The sequence below is a fragment of the Vipera ursinii genome (assembly GCF_947247035.1).
Source record: "Vipera ursinii genome assembly, chromosome: 8".
In the NCBI taxonomy this organism is placed as follows: Eukaryota; Metazoa; Chordata; class Lepidosauria; order Squamata; family Viperidae; genus Vipera; species Vipera ursinii.
The window spans coordinates 21,557,494-21,573,053 of record NC_139519.1 but is presented as its reverse complement, the minus strand read 5'-3'; the positions used below and the strand labels follow the sequence as shown (position 1 = coordinate 21,573,053).

The following is a 15,560-nucleotide window of genomic DNA, read 5'->3' as shown; positions in this document are numbered from 1 at the left end:
AGGAGGAGGAGGAGGAGGAGGAGAAGCCGGAGGGGCTGAGCGGCTGAGCGGCGGCGGCGGCGGCGGCGCAGGTGGCGAGGCGAGGCGAGGCGAGGCGAGGCGAGGCGAGGCGAGGCGAGGCGAGGCGAGGCGAGGGAGCCAGCCAGCCCAGGAGCCGGCGAGCCTTGGCGGCGGGAGGATGGCCGGAGCGGCGGCGGCTGCGGCGTCCGAGAGGCGTCCGGAGGGCGCATCGCCGGGCAGGCGGGCATGAGCGCGGCGGTTGCTGCTGCTGCTGCTGCTGCACCCCGCCCGGGCGCGGCGAAGGGCGCTTGGCCGAGGAGGATGCCGCCCTTGCTGCTCGCTGGTCGGTAGTAGTACTATGATTTGGTATGTGGCCGCTTTGATAGCAAGTCTGATCGGCAGCAGCCGGCCACTCGCCGCCGCCGCCGCCGCCGCTCAAGGTGAGTCGAAGTGCGCGGCGGGGCTCCGCACTGGGTCCCGGCTGCGCAGGAGACGCTGCCGCCCGCGGCGGCCGGGAAATTGCGCCGCGCTCTCTGCCCGGGCAGGGGACAGAGCCCGCCGCTCCTTTGGTCTGTAGAAGAGGGGATTGGAGGGAGGGGGAATCCAGGAAGGAAGGAAGGAGGGAATGGAGAGGAAAGAAGGAAGGAAGGAATAGAGAGGAAGGAAATAGAGCATGAGGAAGGAAGGAAGGAAAGGAATAGAGAGAAAGGAAGGAATAGAGAGGAAGGAAGGAAGGAAGGAATAGAGCATGAGGAAGGAAGGAAGGAAGGAAGGAAGGAAGGAAGGAAGGAAGGAAGAGAAAGGAAGGAACAGAGAATGAGGAAGGAAGGAAGGAAGGAAGGAAGGAAGGAAAGAAAGAAAGAATTGGGAAAGAAGGAGTGCCCTTGCAGAAAGTTGCCCAGCGGGCGAAGGCGCAACAGCCGGCTTTTTCTTCCTACTTCCGAGGTTCGACATTGGTGGTGGGAAAACAGCGGGAGATGCCCGGAAAAGATCGCAGGTCTTGGGTCACTTTGTCAGATTCGTGGGGAGAGAACCAGCGAAGAGAATGCGGAGATGGAATCCCCCCCCCGCCTCGACTTTCTAATTGCAGACTTTATTGAATGGGGGAAACGCAGCCGGTGTCTCCCTTGCTTTCTCGCCTTCTTTTCGTTGTTTTTCCCCCCTCCTTCTCCATTTCCCGGCCCACACGCTTTCGGAGACAGGATTAGCAGAAACTGTGGAGGAGATACCCAGTCGAAATGACGTGGGAGGGTGACGAACACATTTTATCCGAAGCAAATAGGACGGGGTTATCAGGCAAGATTTCTCTACGTGTGGCTCGTGTGGAATATTAGTTTACCGAACAACCCTGCTGCCAAGGTTTCGGGATCATACGTGCTTCGCATGTGGCATGCGTGTGGCGCTTGGGAAACTTTTCCCAGACAGTTAAGATCCGGGAAAGTATCATGTAGGCTTCCCTTGGATTTTCCCTTGGGCCGGGGTGGGTGGGTGGGGGGGTAGGAGAGAGACCTAGAAAAATAAAGACCATCAGTTAGTGGTTGATCACTAGACCATCTGTGGGGGGCGGGGCGGGCACAAAGGTGATTTGGGATATAAAAGTTTTAGGGCAGCTGCCAATAACCAAGTCTAGCTAATAACCAGATTTGCAGAGGCTTATGGAACTTGGGAGACTCCAAACTGGGTGTTTTGAGAGGATGATTTGATATATATTCCTTCCCGGGGAGTGTGTGTGTGTGGGGGGGGGTGTTGATGGAAAGGAGGCTGAATCGGTTTCCTTTAAAGCTTGGGGCATAAAAATGTGCAGTGCGTTTCCTCAGGGTTAAATCCTGCAGGAATTCCCAGCAGCGTCTGGCTCTTGAAAAAAAAAAGGACCTTTCTTGTATGGGAAGCAGAGGGAAAGTGAGAAGCAGCTAGAATGTCTTTTGACCTCTGATGAAAATGCAAATCCTGCCGGGCGAACGACCTTTCCGGATGAAGGAGTTGATGCATCAGAAGCTTGCAGGAGACAGTTGTGCATTGCTGCTACCAATGGTCTCGAGGATCTGACGAGACGGTCCTTTTAAGAGATTAACTCAAGAGAGGGAGTGGCCAAGCCGGGATTGAGGGGTTGTTGAAAAAGAGATGCTTTCCACTCTGGAAGATGCCACACTGCTCGGTGGAGGTTTAGATCTCCAGTCTGCTTTGGTTTATGCAATGCTTGCTTCTCTACCAGAGCAGCTACCTCATTTGGGCAGTTGTAATTGTGCGTTAAGGGACGCGGTGGCTCAGTGGGTTAGGACGCTGAGCTTGTCAGCAGTTTGGTAGCAGAGTGAGCGCCTGTTACTCGTCCCAGCTTCTGCCAACCTAGCAGTTCAAAAGCACGTAAAAATGCAAGTAGAAAAATAGGGACCACTGCGGTGGGAAGGTAACAGCGTTCCGTGCACCTTTGGCGTCTAGTCATGCCGGCCACATGACCACGGAGACGTCCTCGGACAAGCGCTGGCTCTTCAGCTTTGAAACGGAGATGAGCACCGGCCCCTAGAGTCGGAAACGACTAGCATGCATGTGCGGGGGAACCTTTACCTTTACCTTTTAATTGTGCTTTGCCATCTTGCTGTAGTTGTTCACCTGTGTGATGCAAATTTGGCTCGGTTTGGACTGTGGCCCTTTTGACAGACTTCTTCCCACCAGAAGGGAAATAGATCCTTCACATAATTTTATGAAAGCACCCTTCGGCATGTGCAATCTCTAGTTTACATGCTTAGTGACTATGCTCTCTGAACAGTTTCCTCCCCCCCTCAACAGTGTTCACATTCCATTAATTGAATTGCATTTCTCCACTGCTTGTTTATTTGCTGGTTGCTAAGCATCTCTTACATTTGCATGTGGGGTACAAATCTTCTTGACGTGGCTGTAACCTAGGTCCGGTCAAATGTGTGTGCAACAGAATGAAGTGACAACATGGAGGTCAAATGAATTGGTGAGGGAATCCGGCTTGGGAGGGTTTCTGAGAGAGGTGGGGAACTCAGTTGCGCAACAGAGAATGAGCTGGCGTTCTCCCTTATGCGCTGTTCGTTCGTGCGGGGAATCCTTACTCTCAGGAACTGGGATCTAAAAATAATCTAGATATCTCTGGATATTTAAAGCCCCCAGATTGTACTGTATCTTTGTTTCTTTTTTTGGTGATCTTATCTCTCTTTGTGGAGAGAGCTTGACTTCAATCCTGGAGGTGGAATTGTTGACCTTTCCGATACCAGTGAATCCCACCAGATGCTGGTCCTAATGACTGAATCCGGCAGTTGGAATGATGGATTGTAATCCAGCTCCATCAGTTGGGCTGCTGGAGGCCCACCTGTGTTTCGAAAAGTTGAACTTATTTAATTAGGATACAATTCCAAGGCTCTGATAATTGAGGGAAGTCAAGATTCTTGTACTAAACATTGGACCTGTCAGAGCTGGTCACCTGCAGTGGTGGTGGTGGTGGTGGGTCACTGCAGCTCTGATGAAAAGAGTTGGCTTAGTCCCAGCCACTAATGAAGAGAGGATGGGAAAGAGGAATATAATCCAGCATTTTTTAGAAGGAAACACCCCCCCCCCACACACACACTATTTGTCTTTTCACTACAAAGCTGAACAATGTACCATTCCGTTAATGATTCTCTGGGTTGTGTAGGAAAGTACACCAAGCCAGTTCTGGCTGGATTTGATGACTTAAAAGGCTCACTGAAATACAGTCAATCTGGGCATGGAGGTCTATTTTGACCATCTGAGTTCTCCTCAGCTTCTTTTCAGCATTGCACCATAGTTAGATCAACCTCAACCAGCTCTTCTCTCTGGTCTGAAGAATCCATGCCTGCCTTCTTCCTCTCTCCTGTCCCTCAAATTAGGGTGCTGCTGTCCCAGGAGCATAGGGCTTCGAGGTGCTAGTGACACATTGTGTAGGGTGGTGCATTCTTCTTGGGAAGCCAGTGCTGCATAACCCACTGGTGGTCTGGCCCATCCCACAATTGAATCTCCCCCTCCCCTCCTTTATTGGCCAATGCTACCGAGTGGAATATTCTGTCTGCAGCTATGAATCATGTCATGCAGCCTCGGCTGACTCAACAGCCTTCAGACACCTTGAACTACGTTTCCCATCGACGCCAAGGAGTAGGGCTGCTGGAGACAGCAGGAGCCTTGCTCGGTTGACCAAGCCTAGCTTAATGGAGACCCCACAGGTAGAGGCAACCTCTGTATTCCAGATGTGGGAATTGAAGGAGGAGAGACGCCATTATTTGTTTTGCTGTTGTTTGGGATTCTCTGTGCTTATGCTGAACTTCAGGGATCTGGTTTGGGGTGGGTCAGGCATTTTAGTTCTTTTCTTAGGATGGAAGAGTTTAGAAGTTGCCCACCCAGGCAACTGTCAGCTCTGGTCCCATTCTCTCTTAGCCTAACCCGCCTCACAGGGTTGTTGTTATGGGGAAAATAGGAGAATAAGGAATAAAATGTATGTCTTTCCAATGATCTTGCAGGCCCGCAAGATGCAGATATATCCAAGGCTGGAGAAAAAGAATGGAAATCAAAGTTGGACCATTGGAGATGGAGGCATTTTATATTGAAAGTGATATTTAGGAAACAACCCAGCTTTCAATTAAGTAGCCTGCCACAGTGGGCTACTTAAAAAGTAGCAAAGGCGGGATAAAAATCTAATCACTCAATCAAATGACTAAATAAAAATCAGGATTGGGAATAAGAAAGCCAGGTTGTTTCCTAAAGATCACTTTCAACATAAAACACATCCATCTCAAACGAAGTCCAACTTTGATTTCCACTGTTTTTGTCCATGCCCAGATATATCAGCATCTCGTGGGCCTGCAGGGTTGTTGTAAAGACAGGAAGTAAAGTAGAGCATTCAAGAATATTTTCTGGGATTTTTTTTTCTGCTAGAGTCTGTGAGTCTTAGAGATTGGATGTCTCCTTTTTTCCCCATATGCTGAAAGTCCCAAATAGCAATTTAACCAGTTGCTTAGTGACGGTTCGAAGTTACGACCAACCTGAAAAAGGGGACTTAACGACTGGGGTCCAAAGTTTTGACAGCGGCCCCGCCCCCTCTGGGGGTGTCACGTGACTGCACTTTGGGGGCTCCACAGTGCAGCTGCATTTATGGCTATTTGCAGCACACACATATCCCCGTTCGCGTGACTCTATTTTCCCTTCCTCTGGTCCTTCTGATTTTCAGCAAAAACCACGCCCATAGCGGTCAATGGGTTCCCTTAATGACGGCAGAGTTCGCTTAAGGACCGCCGCAAAAAGAAAGTCGCAAAATCAAGTCTGTCCCGTGACCGACCCATTTTTGCATCTGTCATGACCATAACGGTCAGGCGGCACTGCGGTCGTAACTCAAGGACTTCTTGTATTGTAGATGAAATGGGTGGGCCTCTGAAAACTTTCTTGACAAACTTCTTGAAAAGAAAGTCCACGTGGGATGAAGCCCATTCAATGGAGGTCTTTCCCCTCAGGGCTGCAGAAAGAGAGAGAGAGAGAGAGAGAGAGAGAGAGAGAGAGAGAGAGAGAGAGAGAGAGAGAGAGAGAGAGAGGAGAGAGAGAGAGAGAGAGCAAGTGGTTGAGTTCAAACAATGGCTTAAGCTATATCAGGATTTAGCAGAAGGTGGGTTTAGATGTCCCTATGGTCCTTTCCAACTCTACAATTCTGAGGGGGGTGAAAGAGGCTCTATCAGCCCTTGAAGGTGGGCCAGACCTGAAAATGGCCAGGGTATTGGAAGGACCACCTCTCCCCTATTACACATAACCCTTCCCCCTGGCCCACCAGGATGGGAAGGCAGGGCATGTTACGAGATTCCCACCGATTAGAGATTATCCTCTAATGCAGGGGTCCCCAACCCCCCCGTCTGTGGACCATTACTGGGCCGCGGCATGCCAGCAACCAGTCCGCACAAACAAGTGAAGCCCCATCCGTGGGATGCAGGCAGCACACAAAACCACGCCCCCTCCGGTCCACGAAAAAACTACTCTCCACGGAACCGGTCCCTAGTGCCCAAAAGATTGGGGACCTCTGCTCTCGTGGGACCACAAAAAAGGGCCTTCTCGGTGGTGGCCCCTTCTTTCTAGACCACCATTCCCTCTGATATACGATTGGCTTTGACCCTGCTGCTTTTCCAAATGGCCCTAAAAACAAAGCTTTGTCAGCCGGCCCGGGGACCACAAATTTAGGTGGCACCGATCAAGATTTGATTATGTTGTTGTTGCCATTGGGAAATGTGGTGTGGTGGAGGTTTTTTTTTTATGGGTTTTTATTATCGGGTAGATTTTTTTTTAAAAAAATGTTGTAAACTGCCTTTACACTTATGTGTGAATTGGGCAGCTGTATAAATTACTCTAATATAAATTAATTAATAGAACCCACTCACCCTCCCACCCCCAGAAGTCTAGAGTCACACTTTATGAACAGGAACATAATAACCACAACTTCTAAAGTCTGATAGTGCTTTTCCTCCCCATCTTTCTTATACCCCAGTGAGTCAGGGAGGGGCCCCAAACCTAACTCCCCCCTTTACCCTGCCTTTATTGCCCAAACTTAAGATATTTCATCTTTCATCCTTTTCTTTTTTGCTTACATATCAGATTCTGAACACTTGCCTCAAGGCCGTCTCTCCTTAGGCCCTACCTGACATCTCTGTTGTCTGACATGTCTGAAATGGTATAGGGTTTCCTGCTGAAGCAGGGGGGTTGGACTAGAAGACCTCCAAGGTCCCTTCCAACTCTGTTATTCTATTCTATTCTATTCTATTCTATTCCACTCCATTCCATTCCATTCCATTCCATTCCATTCCATTCCATTCCATTCCATTCCATTCCATTCCATTCCATTCCATTCCATTCTATTCTATTCTATTCTATTCTATTCTATTCTATTCTATTCTATTCTATTCTATTCTATTCTATTCTATTCTATTCTATTCTATTCTATTCTATTCCACCTTCTGGATTCTATTCTATTCTATCCTTTCCTTCTGAAGCATCTGCTTCTACCTGATGCTGCTTTATACTGCTTTTTCTCCTAAAACAAACAAACAAAAAACCAACCATGTTATCTCTCCTCCTTTATCCTAAGCCTGATGATGTCACGGTGCCGTGTAGCTAATGACATCATGGGGAAATCCCTCTGGTTCTGACTCCCTCTGAAGGAATCTGAGGGGAGAAGATATTTCTTCTCTTTTGATTTCTTTGATGCTAAAGCGATGCTTCCTGTGGAGCTGGCTGGTTTTGAAGGCAGGAGAAGACTTCTGCTGGGATTTAGCTACAGAAGGGGGGCAGAAGGTGGGAAGGGGGCCATACCTAAATCTGGGTATAACTATCAACATAAGGTGTGTGTGTGTGTGTGTGTGTGTGTGTCCCATTTCACTTCTTATCCCTGCCTTTTTGCTTGCATCGTGGCCAAGAAGCACGGCTCTCGATCAGTGTTCTTCAACTGTGGCTGCTTGAAGATGGGTGGACTTCAATTCCCAGAATTCCCCAGGAGAATTCTGCGAGTTGAAGTCCACCCATCTTCAACCTGCCCTAGTTGATAAATGCTGCTCTAGAAGTGCCCATAGTAAGGACAGGCCAACTGGTGCCCCATTCCCCAAATGCTGCTGGGTTTAATTTAGGCAGTGAAAACATTTTATGAAATTTGCCCTCCCCAATTGATCAGCTTGCAAAATGGTACTTGCCTGCTCATCTTGGGGGTTGGGTGAGGGGTGGGGGTTGATGTTTAGCTGACATAGGTAACCCGTTCGTGTATTTGGAATAAGCAATCTGGCTTGGCTTCTGCCTTGTCTCGGCATATCATAGAAAAAAGAAAGGCAAGACTTTACAGAGACGGATTTAATTCTGCTGGAGCAGAATTGGAAACGAGCATCTGTTGCAGCTCACATCCGCACCATTTGTGGACTTTGTTGAGAAGCTCTGTTCGAGGTAGCGTGCTTTGCGCCAGAGAGGTGCATTGCACCACAGAGCAGTCTGGATCTTCTGGTACAGATGTTTCTGCTGCCTTCTAGCAGCCTGTTGAGGAGCTCTGAAAATCAGAAGGAGTGTGTGTGTGTGTGTGGGGGGGTGTTCCTTGCCTGCATGGTGTATCCTCTGCAACCAGCAATCTCAAATATCTTGGCTTAGCACGGTAGCAGACCTGCAGAGGATAGGGAGGGCTGTCCTTGCTTATCCTGTCATGTGAATGCATCTGATTGTGGTTTCCTTGATAAACCGTTCTTAAATAATCCCTATCTTGGTGTGAAAGTTGTATAAGTTGTATAATAAGCAACGAACTGCCAAAACATATCTTGGACTATGTTGAGACTTACATAGAACATTTATGTCTGTGTTGGGTCTGTGTCTCTGTCTCTGTCTCTCTGTCTCTGTCTCTCTGTCTCTCTGTCTCTCTGTCTCTGTCTCTGTCTCTCTCTCTCTCTGTGTCTCTGTCTCTCTCTCTGTGAAGACTCGCACACCCACTTGGAAGGTTGAGAGTTCAATCCTAAGCAGAGACAGAGATTTCTGTATCAGGGCACAAAGAGAAAATATTTTCTGCGAACTGTGCATGGGTGACGGGAAGGGCATCTGGCCAGTAAATGCTCAGCTCCATTCATTCACCTCTGTCTCACCCCAACCACAACCTGAAGCATTACAGCAAGGGTCCCCAACCCCCGGTCAATGGACCAGTACCGGGCTGCGGCATGCCAGCAACTGGTCCACACAAACAAGCAAAGCCCCATCCTCGGGATGCAGGCAGCACACAAAATTACACACCCTCCAGTCTGACGGTCTCTATGCATGTGAATTTGTAGAGGGTTTTTGTACAATCAAGTTCGGAGGGGAAGCCTCTCCCTGGAAGAGTTAATACTGGCACGTTTGGACTTTATCACTGAAAATGCTGCCTTCTGCAACTCCTCTTTTCTCCATGAATACAGAACGGACCCTTCAGGTGACATCCGATCAATACGTGTCAGGACTCCTGATTTGCTGATTCGAAGAGTCACATGCAGCATTTCGCCCAAATGGATGCAAAGCAGATTCAGGGAGCTGCTTTTGCGATCCTCAGCAATTCATGTGCTTGAGGGAGTGAGAGGCACATTTATTTTCGGTCTTCCTCGAAATCAGTCTGAGCATCAGTAGAGGAGACACACTGTCCATGCTCCTGCAGTGGAAGGCATTAGCGCTTGGAGAGATTAACCTCATTTTGTTCTAGCTGGGCAATTCTTCTTCCTTCCCCCCTCCCTCCCCCGGAACACTTCACAAACATCATCAACCTGATTTTATTTTTGCAGCCTAGGAAAAGTTTTCCCTGACATGACACCCACCAAGCAGTCCATTTATTTGCAGGATGTGTATGTGTATGGTTACTCTGAGAAGCGTTTATTTGGTTAGCAACATAAAGCAGTAGGTTTAAGACCACAGCGCCCAATCTTTTGCGTATCGTGGACCGGTTCCGTGGAGAGAAGTTTTCCCGTGGACCAGAGGGAACATGGTTTCATGTGCTGCCTGCATCCCACGGATGGGGCTTTGCTTGTTTATGTGGACCGGTTGCTGGCATGCCCCGTCCTGGTGCTGGTCCACAGACCAAGGGTTGGGGATCTCTGATCTAAGACATTGTGCAAAGTTCTCACCTAAGAAGGAAGCCACAACATCTCCAGTTCAAAATAATTCCAGGATGGGCTCATGCAGTGTTTCCCTAGAACCATTTCGTTTTAGTAGTGAAGGCACCAGGCTAGACATCAGGAGACTGAATTACTCACATTTTTTTCCTCCCAACTATGATCAACAATATTGGACTGCTTGAGGAACACAATGGTGAGAAATCTGAATAACGTCTCACGGGTCTTGCTCCCACTTGGTTAGACTAAGATTGCTGGCAGGATGGGTTGGAGTTTTGGGGAAGACTGTTCTGTGTCTTCCTGGCCATCCTTGGTCATGAAGGTTGCTGAATGTTGGACAGGTGTCAAAGACGGCCCTTCTGTATTTGCACCATGGACTCTACAGTATGTCCTCTTTGCTGCAGGAGTCAACTTGGCCCACCCTCTTACTTCCCCTGGGAGAGCCTGGCTACAGAACAGGAGATACCTGACTGAGGGTTGCTTCCCAAACTCACCCTTTGTAACCTTGGCTGAAAGGTGTTTGGGGGCTGGGGGGAGGGGGAAGAGGTCATTGGCTACTTTCCTACTGTAACATTTCTTGGGATTGAGAAGAATGTGAATCTATCTGCTTCAAAAGACAGGCTAGATTGCTCTGGTTCCTCTGGATTACTTTTCAGGCTTGATCAAGTCTTGCATCTATGGAGATTCTCAATCATCCTCTTGAGTCGTTTTCTGAATTGCATGACGCGGCCATCTCATTCTGTGTGTATTTATATATTGCCCCATGGTGCTTTTTACAGCACAGTCTCTGAACGGTTTACAAATGTCAGGCTATTGCCTCCAACAATCTGGACCCTCATTTTACCGACCTTGGAAGGATGGGAGGCTGAGCCTTCAGCCCGGTCAGGATCGAACTCCAAACTGTGTGCAGGGTTAGCCTGCAATACTGCATTCTAGCTACTGCACCAGCAGGGCTTTTGGATGATGGGCCTTGTTTTTTCCAACAACATCTGGGGATCCAAAGATGGGGGAGACTGTTCCAGAAAAATAGGTGACTGTTCCAGAGAGCCCAAACAAAATGGAAGGCACTTTCATCCTGCTTACCACTGTGCCTTTGTGAAGGAGGATATGTCCTCTTCCCACAGGGTGTTAAGCTGATCTGCAGAGGATTTTGCTGGAATCACACTTTTTCCTTCTCTTAACAGCATTTTCCATGCTGTGGCTGCCTTTTCTGTAGCTTGGATGGTGTGACCTTGAGGCTAACACTTGCCCTCCGCACATTCTCCATCAGTCATTCTGCGGGACTTTAAAAGCAGGAGCAGCGCATCAAAGAGCTGCTTCCACTCCCCCTCCCCTCCCCTCCCCTCCCCTTCCCCGGAGGCTGCTTTGCAAAAGCAGAGTAAGAAAGGTCATTGCTCTTGGACTTGCAGGGATGCTGACCTCCCTTGAAGGAGGTTGCCAGAAGAAGGCCAAGAAAAGACCCATCAGCTCTTATACGTCATGAATGCAATTTGAGAGTTCTGTTTTTTGGGACATAAGGTGTAAAATCTTTTCCACCTGATTGCTTATCTAACCGTACCTTTCTAAGTGGCTGTATGGGCCACAAAATGGGCTATCCTGCAAGTCTGAATAGATAGACAGACAGACAGAGACAGAGAGATAGAAAGACATTGATAGATAGTAGATAGATAGAAAGACAGATACAAACAGATAATAGATAGAGATGGATGGATAGATATAGTAGATGATAGACAGACAGACAGACAGACAGACACAGACAGACAGATGATAGATAACAGATAGATAGAGATTGCTAGACAGACTGATCTTAGCAGTGTTTGCCTAACTGTGATTATTTGCGCAGCATGCTAAATTATATATCATGGTTTAAAAGCCCTTATGATTGAGTTCACATGACGTATTAAGGCACACCAGATAAGCCTCATTATGTCTGAGCGGGATATGTGAACTCAGAAAGAGATTGGTGGTTTGGAAGGAGCTCAAGATGGCAGAGACAGAGATAAGGTTGCAGAATAAACTATCATTGGCTGTGTTCCTCCACTACTTTTATCTGTTGTGGAGAAATGCAAGTGTTAGTTATATACCTGCAAGAGCCAAACCCACACGTGGCTTAATGAGATATGCCAGTGTTTCTCAACCTTGGCAACTTTAAGACATGTGGAATTCAACTCCCAGAGTTGAAGTCCACATGTCTTAAAGTCGCCAAGGCTGAGAAACACTGAGATATGCAAACCAAGTCGCAGCACACCTTGCCTCTTCATTGTGGACGAGTAGTGTTCTTCCCATCCAGGAACCACCCTGCAAAAATGGGATGTGATGGTGTCACAGTCAAAGCTCCACTTCACAGTACCCATTGTGTGTGTGTGTGTGCGTGTGTGTGTCCGGTTTGTATAGGTGGGGCTTCGGCTGTACGGCGGCATTCACCATTTAAAACATGTGGACACCTTCCTGTAGATGGCACCTTCCACCCCATCCCTACAGGGAATTCCAGCATACGGTGGCAGAAGTCCAGCATGCCTTGTTGCTTATTGGAGCAGAAGACTCTATGTGCCATTAGTGAGTTGTTGAGCTTGTCTTGTAGCCCTTGAGTGAAATTCCAGCCGGATGCATAATTCGTTTTGCGTGCAAGACACACCTCCAGGAACCCTATTTACGGGGTTGGTGGCTTGGTGGTGGTTCCAGAGTGATAAGATGCCTTTAAAGATGATGCTTGCTCAGGTGTAGCTCAAGTTCTCCTAGGAGAACGAGGAAGAGAGGAAAAGAGGAAATAATGAAACCTCCCTTTTCATTCTCTTACACTGAAAAATTATCTTGGCAGAATTTTCTGGAATACACTTAATACCTCGAGTCTTCTGCAAATCCATTTAGGGTGCCGAGTTCAGCCAAACAGGTAAAAATAGATCTCTCTTATCCATTTTTTTTTTTGAAATCTGGGTTGGGAAAAAAAAACCAATTAACTGTATCGTTCTAAAAAGACATCTGGCTTAAAACGAAACGGGAAGAAAGACATTCTGGATTCTCCTTAAATATAAATTTGGGACCTTCTTATCCAATACTCTGAATCGAAGTCTGCTTTTACCAAATAAAATAGAAAATCACGGGAAGGGTAGTTGATTCCTGAATTAAGGATTATCAGTGATGTAATAGGTCACGTATTGTATGTGTTGTTGTAGCAAATTATGAATATTTATGGCTTTTTTGACTAAACAGCATGGGTGCTTTTCTGTCTCCCGGAAAAAAACCCAGAATTTTGCCTGTAATTACCATCCATGGAACGGAAAACTGCTGGGCAATTTAGTTCACAGGGCAACCAGACTCCCTTATTATTGGACTGTGGCTCATTCACTGTTAGTGATGATGATGATGATGATGATGATGATGATGATGATAATAATAATAATAATAATAATAATAATAATAATAATAATAATAATAATAATAATAATAATTTTCAAGGTAGGTGCTATGTGCAATGAGTGCAAGTTAAAGCATTCACAAATATGGAATTAAACATTCAATACTTAAAGGTAAAGGTAAAGGTTCCCCCGCACATGCGTGCTAGTCGTTTCCAACTCTAGGGGCCGGTGCTCATCTCCGTTTCAAAGCCGAACAGCCAGTGCTTGTCTGAGGACGTCTCCGTGGTCATGTGGCCGGCATGACTAGACGCCAAAGGCGCACGGAACAGTGTTACCTTCCCACCGTAGTGGTCCCTATTTTTCTACTTGCATTTTGACGTCCTTTCGAACTGCTAGGTTGGCAGAAGCTGGGACGAGGAACAGGCGCTCACTCTGCTACGCGGCACTTGGGATTCGACCCGCCAAACTGCCGATCTTCTGATCGACAAGCTCAGCGTCCTAACCCACTGAGCCACCGCGTCCCTTCAATACTTAAGGAGTAATAAAACATTCATCTCGGCGTTTGTGTGCCTGATGTGATAAATATACTTAAAACTGTTTTTTCCTGAGGAATTATGAAATTGCAGTCCAACACATTTTGAAGAGAGCAGGTTGGGCTAATAATATCTGACAGGTGAGAATGTCTGTTGATAGAGACTTGGTGTCTCCTTGCACCTGTTGAAGTTTCTGAAGAAGCTTCAAGGACATTCTCAGATAGAACACACGGAAAGCATCTAACTTACTTCTCGGTTTTGTTACTTCAGCTTATTTTAGGGGATTATGAGCAGATGTAATGAGTGTAGCTGAGTACAGGTGTCCTTAACTTATGAATACAATTGAGCACAAAATTTACATCGCTCAGTGAGAAATTGGTTAAGTGAATTTTATCCCATTTTTACCACTTTTCTCGCCACGTTTGTTAGGTGAAGCACTGTGGGTGTTAAGTTAACAACAAGGTCGTTAAGTGAACCTGGCTTCCCCATTGATTTGGCTTGTCAGAAGGTCACAAAAAGAGGATCCCATGCTTCCCCCCCTCCCCCCGGGACTCTGTTCTTCAATAAACTGCAACCTTCTTTCTAAAGCAGTCTCCATTTTGTTTATTCCCAGCTTGGACTGGGTTTGACTAGAAGGCCTCCAAGGTCCCTCCCAAGGTCTGTTCAGATTGAAGACATTCCTCAACTATTCCTTCTCCAAAGTACAAGAATGTTGAACTACAGGTAGCCCTTGACTGACGACCGTTTCAAAGTTATGATGGACCTCCTTGGGTATTCTTAAGACCTGGTCCCAAAGTTCTTCTGTAGAGCAGTGTTTCCCAACCTTAGGAACTTGAAGATGCGTGGACTTCAACTCCCAGAATTCCCCAGCCAGCTATGCTGGCTGGGGAATTCTGGGAGTTGAAGTCCACGCATCTTCAAGTTCCTAAGGTTGGGAAACGCTGCTGTAGAGTAACCTGCATCAGAAGCTCGAATGCCAGCCCTTCTCAGGCATGTCTTCTGTGCTGTCTTGAGGTGGAGAGTTCCTTGTTTTATGCTTATCCATGTTCCTTCTTTCCGGTAACACTTAACTTTTGCCTGAATTCCCGGAAAACAATGGCTCCACATGTTGTCAAACAGTTGCAGACATTGGTATCTACTGTGGCAGAAAATGGAATCAAGAGCACTTCAAGGCTAGAATGGATTTTTACCTGAGACTTACAAGATTGCCAGGCATATTCCCATAGGACCAACCTAGTCTAGTTGTCCACAATGTTGTCGATTTTAGACAGACAAGGATCTCATGTGGCTAGGCGCTTGTGTGTCTGTGCACTGAGAAATCATTAAACGATTGCTGAATTACCGGCATCTTCCTGTCAGCTGAGCCCACAAGGAAGGATCTTGAAATATGATCTAGTTAAGAGCACTTTTTACACTTGCTAGTGAGAAATGGAGGTTCTGGTGAAAGGTTGGAAATGATTAACAAGGCCTCTAGATCAGTGTTTCTCCACCTTAACCATTTTAAGAGGTATGGACTTCAATTCCCAGAATTCCCCAGCCAGTATGAGTAGTTGGGGAATTCTGGGAGTTGAAGCCCACCCATCTTCAAACTGACAAATTTGAGAAACACTGATCTAGGCCATGGCTACAACGTGGGTTAATTCCATAAACCACAAGTTATGCATGGTGAAAAATTCTGGATGTTGGTCTACATATCTACAGTTCCCTGAGGTGGGTCTGTCTCTTTGGGCAAGTGTGATTATAACCATTTGCTTTGGACATATTTAGTTCTGAAAATCATAAAGAGTTTTATAGCCCAGATGTGGTAGCCATACACATGCTAGCTTCATCAAATGTGATGATGGAGTAGTGTAGGTGGGTTAGATCTTTACACCTTAAGTAGAAGCCCAATGTTGGCCAGACATCCTTCACTTCATGTCTTCGTTATCTGTCATCTTCTCTTTGCTGTCTGCTGGGCCTGTCTGTCTGTCTGTCAGTCTTCCAACTAGAAAGACCTCAAAGGAGAAAGAGTGATCTTGATCCTCCTCAAGAGATAAGAGAACTGGAGGCCACCAGTTCCATCTTAGCGA

At 47.1% G+C, this 15,560-nt stretch overlaps 1 protein-coding gene across 1 annotated transcript in view; it reads left to right on the top strand.

Moving 5' to 3' along the window:
- Positions 1-358: 358 nt before the first annotated feature.
- IGSF9B (immunoglobulin superfamily member 9B) overlaps positions 359-15,560 on the top strand; it is a gene marked incomplete at both ends in the record, with an annotated part of 66,041 nt that continues 50,839 nt past the window's right edge. The window contains one exon of the mRNA XM_083368817.1: positions 359-440. Within this exon, the coding sequence (XP_083224943.1) occupies positions 359-440 (82 nt within the window). The remainder of the gene's footprint in view (positions 441-15,560) is intronic.